General features: G+C 39.5%; 1 protein-coding gene across 2 annotated transcripts in view; it reads left to right on the forward strand.

Annotated features, from left to right (window-relative positions):
- LOC100744556 (acetylcholine receptor subunit alpha-like 1) overlaps window positions 1-11,288 on the forward strand; it is a 149,212-nt gene that overhangs the window by 118,401 nt on the left and 19,523 nt on the right. For both annotated transcript variants that reach the window (XM_012394318.2, XM_033324844.1), the window contains exon 5: window positions 8,345-8,525. In XM_012394318.2, the coding sequence (XP_012249741.1) occupies window positions 8,345-8,525 (181 nt within the window). The remainder of the gene's footprint in view (window positions 1-8,344; window positions 8,526-11,288) is intronic.

The following is an 11,288-nucleotide window of genomic DNA, read 5'->3' on the forward strand; positions in this document are numbered from 1 at the left end:
CTCGTTTGTCTTCTTTCGACGAGCCACTCGTTTCTGTATTCTCAGTTTCAATTCGCTTTCAAACGTTCTTGCGCTCCTTGGTATCGGCGAAGCACCGCCATTTCTAAAAAAAAAAAAAAGAAAAAGAATAATAAAATTGTCTGTGTTCGAAGATTTTGAAAGTGGAACAACCAATACAATACGTCGCCTCTCTTTATACATTTCCGTCTTTTTCTTTTCCCTTTAAAACATCATAAAGCGAGTATACGAAATTATATAGAACTGTATTTTCCGTTTGTGATTTTGATGACCTATCTTTCGTTGGTTTAGATTTGGTTGAACGGTATTGAACATTTCGGCCGATGCGGTTCCGCGTTTTTCAATTTCGCACGCTACAGTCGGCCGAACGAAATTACGCGAATCCACGTTATTTCCATAAAACGGTGGCGCAGGCAATAGAAATTTCTCGGGTCCCTACTGAATATTTAAAAATTGCCAACGACCACCCTTTCCGCTGGTTACGACTGTTGCGGGTTGGCCAGCGAACCGCATTGTGCCCCGAATTCAATAGTTTTATACGTATTATTATAGAAACTCAAATTATACCTACCTGCAATCAGCAATTATTTCAATTGGTTTTCAAATAATAAGCCATTCCGATATGAATAAGAAGGATATAATAACATGATAATAATAAAAATAACGCCAAAAAATAAAATTTCTGTGTATTTTGCATTTGCGTATTTTTTAACAGAGAAATACTGCGCACTAAATTCTTGAACGCTAATATTCGCTTACTCTCAGGGATCACTGATCCAAGATTCGCTACTGAACGATTTATTTCCTTCAATAATTCTTGTTTCTACGTTAGAAGGGGAGCTGCTACGTGCTTCCTGACATCGTTCATTGGGATTTATATCGACTCTGTTCTCGCGAAGATGTACGAAGCCGACCGGAAGGGTACGTGTTGCAATCGCCAGTCGTTGAACCCATCCGCAACCGGAGCACCAGGAGAGAATTTTTACCTGACCCTATGCTTCGAGGCTGTCTTTAAATGTATTAAGGCTGATCTTCTGTATTCCATACTTCGTATTAATCTTTACGATGATTTATATCGTTCCTAGGTTTTTTATATGCTTACAACGACTAACTGTTGTTGGTCGTTCTTCGAGCAACGTATACGCTTCACCGAAACGTAAATTCTTTCTATTAAATCATAGTTTGCGTGTTTATGGGAAATGCACAGATGCACGTAGTATGTAAAAATGTACGTAATACTCGTTATAATACTTTGCAGACGAGATAAATGTTCATGTAATTCGTATTTTTCTATAAATATCCGCAGTCTAGTCATTTTGTAATCGCATAACGCACGTATAACAGAAGGAGGAAGAAACAAAATTTAATTGGCATTAGAGCTGGACATATACTGATAATCTGCGAAACATGAACTTATTACCACGTTAGGAGCCAAAATCAAAGATTGCGTCTGTAGGTGAAGGAAAGACGGTCTTCCGAAATTAAGGAACGATAATTTTAAATCGTATGAAGATCACTATCGATAAAGATTTACGTATACTCTTTGTAGGTTTTTCGTATGGCTGCAGATGAACTTCAGAAACTCGTAAGAAAAAGCCGCTTTAATAGAACGTAAGTTTCATCGCAAAGAATCGTCATCTCCTTCGGTCTCATTCTACGTATTTTACGTCGCTGCGAACATCGAATTTATCGACTTCGTCCGATTTTAATTGGCTAGAATCAGCCTGCTCGGCGGAGGGAGGACAAAAACGGGCTGCAGAATATCACGTTGTACTACTGAAACTTATATCGATCCGTCGACCGTGCCCATCTCTCGCGGCGCGTTCCAGTAGCGTACAAAGTCAGCGCGCACAACTCAGCTAGAAATTTCATCGATTTCGCGAATTCTTTCGATATCAATGTAAGAAAAATGAATCTTGAATACGATACTCGCGTGCAGAATTTTTTCCCGCCATCTAAAAGACTCACAGCTTCTGCTGAACATAGAGAAAAAACAAGGTTGTTTGTTTTAAATTTGTAAACAGTGGAAATGGGCTCTTAATTACTTTTGTTCTCCAGATAATGAGATTACACAAGCGTGCCATAAGCGGGCAATGTAAAACGCTGAGATTTAATTTCCCGTTTATGAGGCTGCTCATTTTAAAAAGAAAATTAAGATTTTATTTCGTCGATAAATTCCTACACGCAGCCGTTTCACATATACATTTAGATGCTCCTCATAAACCATTAATTTTCATTCGAACATATACTGCTTAGAACTTTGATAAATTTACTTCGACGTTGAGGTACAAAGAGACATCTAAGTAAGGAATAGTTTGCCACGTTACTGGGAACGTTTCAGCCTGCGGCTCCAGCCCAAGAGTCACGCTCAATGGCAAACTGAATCTCAAGGTTTAAGGGAAGATGCACGAGGCTAACCCCCTGAAGCAACGAAGTTCTCCAACTCCGTTCCTTTTTCCTGATTCCAACGAGAAACATCGACTCTGTGACAAATCATCTCTTCTTCTTTAATCGTAATGAAAAAAGATTGTGATCTATAAAAGATAGATAGATTAGAATTACATTAGCACATTCCACCTGACCAAAATATCCAAATTTAATAATTATTATAATATTAAATGGGCGAAACGAATCTCTGTTCATTTAGATTGTATTCATAAAAATGTGAATTCAGCTGTTTCCTTCGACTTTTCGCTTAATCACCATGAAACAAAATATTCGATGCTCGTGATAACAGTTACACACCTTTCGCTAGGTGACTTCAGCAACAAGCAAAATTGGAGGGTCCGGCTATCTTCTCGTGAAACGAGTAATCGATTTCAGCGATACGGTCGAAGCGCGAATGAACACTTTAAGCACACGAAGAAGGGAGCATAGGCAGGAAGGCTGTGTTTTGAAGATTCACACAGATATATCTAACTAATAGAAGGATGAGATAGATCGAACTATCCGGTGGCGCAGACGCTGTTCCAGTAACAAATGGAATATGCCGAGGCAAGGGGTGGCGAAAAATTGAATGTCCTCGCCGGCGTCCACCAATGGGGAGGACAATGTAGTTTTTTCGATGAGTGTTCGATGTCGGTCGAGTAGACAACCACGCTTAAAAGGGACGTCTAGTTTGAAGATTTACGCGGCGTCTACTAGCAAGAACTAACACACGCTGTCCACGAAAAAAAGATATGATTAATCGAAAATCCCCAACTTCTTTGGCACGACTTCCACCGTTCAATGTCCTGTTCTTTCTCCGGGCCACGGGTTTATGTTTGACGTTCCTCAGATTAGTTACAATATCGTTCTATCTCTTAACCAGATTTTCCCGATGTAGAAGGTATAACGCCAAGTTCGCCAGCCGATAGTCACGTGCAAGCAAACGTCGCAAACTTGGTTCCATGGGAAATTCCGTTAGGTGCAGATATCCGTGTTGAGAATTGTGGATCTTAGTTGCCGAAATAAATGTATAGGAACACACAAATTACATGTAGAAATGATATTAACACTTTGACTGCCACGCCGAAATCACATGTTTCGCTCAGAACGCCATGAGAGTATTTTTATTATTAAAAGTATATAATAGCAAAATAATAATAAATTGATGATGTAAGACAACACTCTTCCCCAATGGACCGTTTATCTTATTGGTGGTCACGGGTAGCCACCATGGCGCTTTGGTAACGGTTAATAGCGACATATAACAAGGCTTCGTTTATTTCAACAAACCATTCGCATTTGTTATTTCGTCGTAAGCAAAACGTCCAGAATATATTGTTGAAACGTGTAGAAGATATCAGTAAACAGTATTATAATTATTTTTATGATTTCGACAAAACATTCGGCTGAAATGGTAGAGGTCCGCAAAAAAGATTATGTTTGCGATAAACCAATAGTAGTGGTAGATCACAACAGAGGAAACTATGCTGTAGATTTATCAGATCAAATGATAGTATATTCTACACCACATAGAAGAACCCTCAAGCGGTATATAAAATTAGCTTTAGAGTTATTGTTAAATACATCAATTTCAAATGCGCGATGATACTCTATAAACAAGCAACAAAAACAAAAATCAAGATATCAGATTTTAGAATGGCACTCGCAATGCACTTTACACAGTGCCATTCCCCAGAGCAGTCAAATATACTTATTCGACAAAAATGCGACACGAAATGCGGAAGAAAGAAGGGCAAGCGTACCTGGCACGAAAATTTTGCGGAGAGTGCTGTAAAAAAATTATTAAACAGTTAGGATCAAAAATTGCTAAAATTCGGACCAAACAGGTAACCACCTATTGTCCAGATTGTATAGATGAACCACATTTATGTTTAGTGTTTTAACACAGTGACCGTTAGATACAAGATTTGTTCTCATTTTTCTTTTATTGATGTTCTCATGAAGATGTTTAATTGTTCAATGTGACACTTTTTATTTCAAAGTATCTTCTACTTATCGGTTATATTCGAAATGCCCTAACTGTCAATTTTCATACAATTTATACAATTGTAAGAAGTTCAAGCGCTCCGGTCACCAATGACCACCGTGGCGTCGCACGATAAACCGTGTCCGGTCATACATGAGCAACGTGGCAGTCAAAGTGTTAAAATAGTTTCAGACTTATTTAATATGTGATTTACAAGATATTCGTCGACACATATTTGCACGCATCTCAGCACTCTCTTTGTCTCACCATCTTCTTTACCACACTACCAATGGAACAGTTGCCTTCATCTGTTTCACGACACGTTGTGCACGCACATACTTTACACACTCATACTCATATGTGTGCGTCACTACTATGCGACTAATCTAGTGTAACACACAAAATTACACATATCTCAATAATCCGTTTGCACAAACATTTGCCTTGTTTATCTACGAAAACACAGCTGCGATCAAAAATACAGATATCCATCTCCACCACGTTTCGGCCGAGCAATTTGCAAGATAGAACATACTATCAATCGACGATCGGGTTCAAACAAGCTTCAACAAGCTTCCAACGAGATACTGAAACACGTTTGCAGACTCGCGGAATAAGACAATTGATATGAATTCTTATAGGAAGAAGAGAAGAACGCAAACGGAACTAGTTCATTTGATTCGACATCGTGTTCACTTTGCACCATCTTGAGATTTTTACAATCTACTTAGCCAGTCTCCGCCAAGTGTCGGAAACATGTAGAATATCCGCGTCACGGTTCGAAATCACGAAATCTCCTCGCAAGCTGCAGCTTCGTAATTACCCAACGTCCACTTAAGGCAACGAGTTCCTCTGGCAACGAATAGACGAACAAAGGTCTGGGCTGTGTAGATTCCAGGCCGGAGACGCGGTGCGTTTAGAACGTCAGTTTCGTGCCCTCGCCATGGAATTATTGCCACGCGAACGTATTGTTCTCTTTGGGGGCGCGTAGCGGCCGCTCGGGAGCATTGACTTCCGGTCGGACTGCAGGCAATTTTGCACGGATAAACCCCCGCCACAGTGACCTGTCCTCGCTAATTTTCGGTGTATCGAGCCGTGCTTATGCGAATTAGAACACCCTCATTCGCCATTCAGCCCTATAATCAACGATATAGTCGCGACGCAGCTTCGCTGGAGTTGCAACACCCGATCGAAACGTCGATAGATTTGCGAAGGGACGTTAGGTCGACGATGCTTTGTGAATTCTGTGAGCCTGGCCAACTATTTATCGATGACGACGTACAATGCGATATCGGATCACCCTGCGGCAAGAAATCATAGCCGTGCAGGTAACCGGGGACAGTGGTATCGAAATATCGCAGGTTCCTTTGTCAGATAATCCCTACAACTGTTCCGTCTTGATAGAGAGACCACGATTTCATAGATAGAAACGACCGAAATATTGACACTGTTTAAAGACGAGCAGAGTAAGGGTAGCATTAACATGAAAGGTACGATTATTATCGAACGACAGAGCGCGAAAGATCTACACTAACGCAACCAGGTTCGCGTAACCTGATTACAGGGATGAAACGGGACAGAGGGAAGGAAACTTTATCCGATACTGAAGTTTCGTAGCAAACAAAGCCCGCGCAGCGATCAAGAGGTCCCGGTTTAATGCTAAACGTTGCAAATCCGCTTGCATGTGTCTTCAAAGCGGATTACAACCGGAATCGGCAGTGCGAAACTATTCTCTACGCTCGGCGCGATTTCGAATGCGCAATGACGTTCGCTGCTAGTAATCACTTGCAAGTAGAATGACGAAGTTACCACTGTGACTTTTATCCCTGTCACAATAGTCTGCTTTTCATTCGTTAGTCGTAGACAAGTATGTAATCCTAGCTGAATTTAACTCCATATTCGATGCATCGTGCACTCTCTGACCTCTTAAATGAAAACAACCCGTTGCACCATATTTTTTGCTCGACGAATTTAATATTCATCCAACGCTTGTAGATTTTGCGTTTCATTGTCAGTTTCTTCGTTTCGCATCTCCGTTCTATTTATGGTTTTACTTATTCTTTATTTACGCATATCGTCGGAATAAACTGCAAAAATGTTTGTCTATTTACAGCTACAAAACGAATTTACCACGATGAATAAAATATATGTCTGTTGCAAAGAACATAATTTAAAATCCTCTGTCTTACTTATTGTCAACCAAACCGATATTCCCTGCAACATTACACAATCTAAACACGATAATCACAGGGTTTCTTTCACTTGCAATTAACGATCTACTGAGAAATTAAAAGGTTGACAGATTGACCAACGTCAGTCCCGGAGAAAACTGCAAGATTGCAAACGTGTATCGAAACAATTCGTTTACACGCTTTCGTCGACCATATATATTTTTCAGTTAGGATAAAAAGCCGAGCTCGCTACAACGAAGTTTTATTTCTCGTTGCACGTGTGCAACCCCAATTCCCAGTAGCGTTCATTCATCCTCAAAGCTATCTGCTTCGAGGCACGCGCACCTGCCACCGACCTACCGCGCTTCTACCGCACCCATATTAAGATTCAAACGCGATTTTCTGACTTTCAATATTCTACTCGCTACTGCAACGACCGCCCTTTTCTCCTCCGTGAATTTATTGAACTGTCTACTTTGTTACAACGTCGAGGGAATCGCATTCCATATTTCATCGCGATTTTTCATCATCGTATCTCTGTACTGTCCTTCTTGGTTGAAAAAAGCTTGGTTCGTTTATCAAGGAAACTTTCAATAAAACATGGAATATTAGCATGCACGACTTTTACCGAGTGTCTTATCCAAAATCGATATGTGTCACCAATTGTTTGCATAATCAACGAACTACTAACATTTTCTTACCGTTCGCAAGCTTCTAAAATTTATTCTTATCGATATATCTACGTACATGTTTTTTCGTTCTAATTTTGTGGCAGACGTTTTGTTGAAGCATTAAAGATCTGTTCGTTAAATGAAAAAATGGAATATATTTCTTGAACACATTAATTCAATGAACTTATCAGCCGATCTAATTTAATAATTGCGAAGATTAATGTACGTGCAAGATGTCGTGGCCAGTCAACGATTTGTTAAATGAGGTTCTTTAATAGTTTGGCAAAGTTCCCCGGCTACGTTTAAGATCATTATTAAATATCATTATTACGAAGGAAGAATGAATAAAAATGACAAATGGAATACGCTGCTCTGCGATCTAACTCGATATATAACTCGATTATAACCGAAGTTTGAGTATCGAAATAGCGTGCCAAAATGTAAGAAATATTCGCGTTCGAGTTATTTTAGATTGGCCATAAAACGACAAACATCGACGTGATTTCTACGAAGAATTCTACGTGAAGTAATCGACAGAACGGGCAATAATAAGGTAGAACGCCGGAGTGAAAATAGCGCAACAAGTGCAATTGCAGCAACGACAGCTGCAGCTACAACAGCCGCACGTATTATATTAGAAATCCGGTCGCATTATCTCGTCGAATTTATTCCTTCAGAGTTCTATTACATCGGTGTAGACCGTACACTCTACAACCTATGCCTCTTTACTTATTTTCTATTGTTTATCTCGAGGATTTTCCTATCTCTTACCTCTGATACCGTTGAAACCTCTTTCTTTCGTTCTCTGTTTCCTCTATTCTTCGAATCAAAATTTATTCTTTATAAGAGAAAAAATAAATAAAGAAAAGAAAGAAAGAAAAAGAAACGAAAGAATAAAATTAGAATAGAATTTTATAGATTGCTTCGGATAAGATTGCAAGTAGCTGTAGAATTGAGTGATTAATTAACGCGAGGATACGTGATATAGCGAATTCCATATTGAAACTGCTCCTAACGAAGCCGGTGAAAAACGGAACATAAATCAGGATGGACATTAATTTTGTTTTCAGCGCCGATGGCAACTACGAGGTGACCATTATGACCAAAGCAATTTTGCACCATACGGGGTTGGTCGTGTGGAAACCGCCAGCGATCTATAAATCATTTTGCGAGATCAACGTGGAGTACTTCCCCTTTGACGAGCAGACTTGCTTCATGAAGTTTGGTTCTTGGACTTACGACGGGTACACGGTGAGTAAGATTCAACCAACGATTCGCCTTCATTTCACCCTCGATTAATCATCGTCTAAGTATTTAACCAAAGAACCAACCATAATATCATAATTCGCAATAGTACACAAATTCACAATAATTGTGGGAGAAAACAGTTTTTAATCAGCCAGATTACCTTGTTAAGCCAATGTGAAACTCACCATGAATTTTGCTGCGATTCATTTTAACCCTATTGCGGTTATTCGGTATAAAATTGAAACAAGGAATCACACGTATCGATGACTGCGACCTTTCACATATTTGTACATTTTTTCGTCATGCTCGTAAATGACAATGGTCTTGTTGCGTAACGTTATTTCGAATTTGTCTTCTTGTTCCTTTCTTACGCGAGCTTTTTATTCGCGTCGACTGCTAATGTTGCGATGTATATATGGTATCCTTTAAAAATCGATCGGTCTATCGAAATTCGCCAACCATTTCCTATTGCATTAAACATTCGCCCGAGCAAGTCGTTACGCATACTACTGCGCACAAAATGTGACTAGGGATCCATGACTGGACGTAAAGCTTTATGCTAAATAGAACTGTCATCCTCCCCTTCGATTCCCTCGAGTCAATGGAGACCTACTACGGGACTAATAGTAGCAAATTTCATAACGTCAAATTGGCTGCGGGTAATTTAACAGAACGTCGCGTGCTTCCATGGCGAGTATTTTTTAAACCAGTGAAAATTATTCACTTCGATGTGCACACACTCTATGTAAATATTTTTCATAAATAAATGACGTTGCAATTAAGGATCGCGAGGAATTTGAAAACATAAAGAAGAAACGAAGATTAGGTTGTAGGAAATGATGAAAATTATGAGCTTTTCAAACTATGAGCTAGTCAAACAGTTGTTTTCAAGTGCTGTGTGACGTGAGTGGAAAGTGCCGGTAAAACAGACCAGAGAATGTGCATGGTTTAAAAATAATTTGTCCAAATAACTCGAACATTCGCTGGATTCATACGTAAAGCAGTAGTATCGGAACGGAAGAAGCGTGGAAAAATTGTTAAGATGCTTCTACGATGAGAAGGTTGGATGGGAAATCGGGAAAAAGTAAAGAAATTTCTTTGCATCGGTGGACAGGTTGTATTGAAGCAGGAGCAGAGAACTGAAGAAGAACGGGGGTAAAAGCAGGCTAGCTGGCTGAATCGCGTTACAATGCGACCAAGATATGCAAGAACGCATCAATGGAACGTCGACCGAGTTTTCCTTAGAACACGAGCTTCCCCACCGATGTTCAACGTGTACTTGCTTCCCTCTGTCGGATGAATTTATTACATTTATATTTCGATCTACTTCGTTTGCTTCTTCCTTCGTTGCTATTTCGCCAGCGTTTTCGACAACGTCGTTTTTATAGAGCTCTTTACTAAATGGGCTCGTGATTTAATCAAATTGATCAATCTTCCAATAGCTAATCCGCCTTTGGTCTCGATTATAGCGAAAGAACGTTTTGTGATTTTCCAGTAGCGTTCTGCAAGTTTCTCCACCGACAACGTCACAGATCCGATGATATTTTGATATTCCTCGGAGAATTTCACTGCATTAAGCGGCCGGTCATATTTCGATCCAAGTCCACTTACGGTCCAACGAAGTATTTCTTAAAAGAGAACGATCGAATTGTAAATCCGGTCACGTTCAATCTTTGCTGCGGTTTTGTTTCGATAAAAATTTCTTCTGTGAGTCACCGTACACCCAATCGTATTTCTCATCCCCCCGACTAGTGACGATTATTCGAAAGGCACATTCACGAGGGAAGTTCAATGTTTCAAAAGGATTCGCGACAAAGAATGTTTTTGAGCGTTGTAATCTTCGAGATTAGCTGGCAGATTTTTCGCAATCTGACATTCTGTTGGCTACTGTGATTTACGAACAGTAGGCAATCACCAAAAGGAATATTAAGAATATTGGAGATTCCTAAAATTACACAATTTGCTAGTACTTGCGCGAGTAAATTAACGCGGTCATCGCTAATAAGGCACCTAATAAAGACATCATGTCGCACGTGTATAGGCTTAAATCGAACTAGGCGTAACACTTCCAATTCAAAGTTCCGATCCTGGTCGTGATTATCGATCACTTCTTCTCTTTTGAAAATTACGCTTTTATTCCGTTAAAATATTCCCTGTAATATTATTTCTCCGACTGTTTTCCAATACCTGCAAAACTGGCAAGTAGACCACGGTTTTTCATGCTTTCATTTTAGTTTCAAAGATCTGTATCTTTAATATCTACCGAATATTATTAGGTTGTCTGAAAAGTTTCTTTCGTTTTATGAGGAAACAATAGACGCACAACGTTTTTTGTTTTATATTATTTTGTCGAATTACGTACGATCCATTTTGTTCTGTTGAGATAAACACCGCGACATTTCACAGACTTGGCTTCACGTTTGCATGAAGATGCACTGTTGTAAAAAACACATTTGCGAAAGAAAGACACTTTAAAAAAGGACAACCTAATATATTACAAATATTACAATGTTATAAATACAACGAATAGTGAACTTTGGATATTATATATATTTTAGCATATTAGATGCATTTCGTATATTTTTTAAAATTTCCCATAAATGCGTAAACGTCGCAATGTTAAAAATGTTAATGACAACACGACTTCCTTAAAATGCCGCATATAGTCCGTCATTGCTTAGGTTAAATGCGATTCCGAGTTCGTCGATCCAACGTCACGGATCCGGAAGCCCCAATCTACCAAGCCTCTCCGCAGCGAGCCGATAC

This window comes from Bombus impatiens, unplaced genomic scaffold, assembly GCF_000188095.3.
Source record: "Bombus impatiens unplaced genomic scaffold, BIMP_2.2 scf_0080, whole genome shotgun sequence".
NCBI classification, from domain to species: Eukaryota; Metazoa; Arthropoda; class Insecta; order Hymenoptera; family Apidae; genus Bombus; species Bombus impatiens.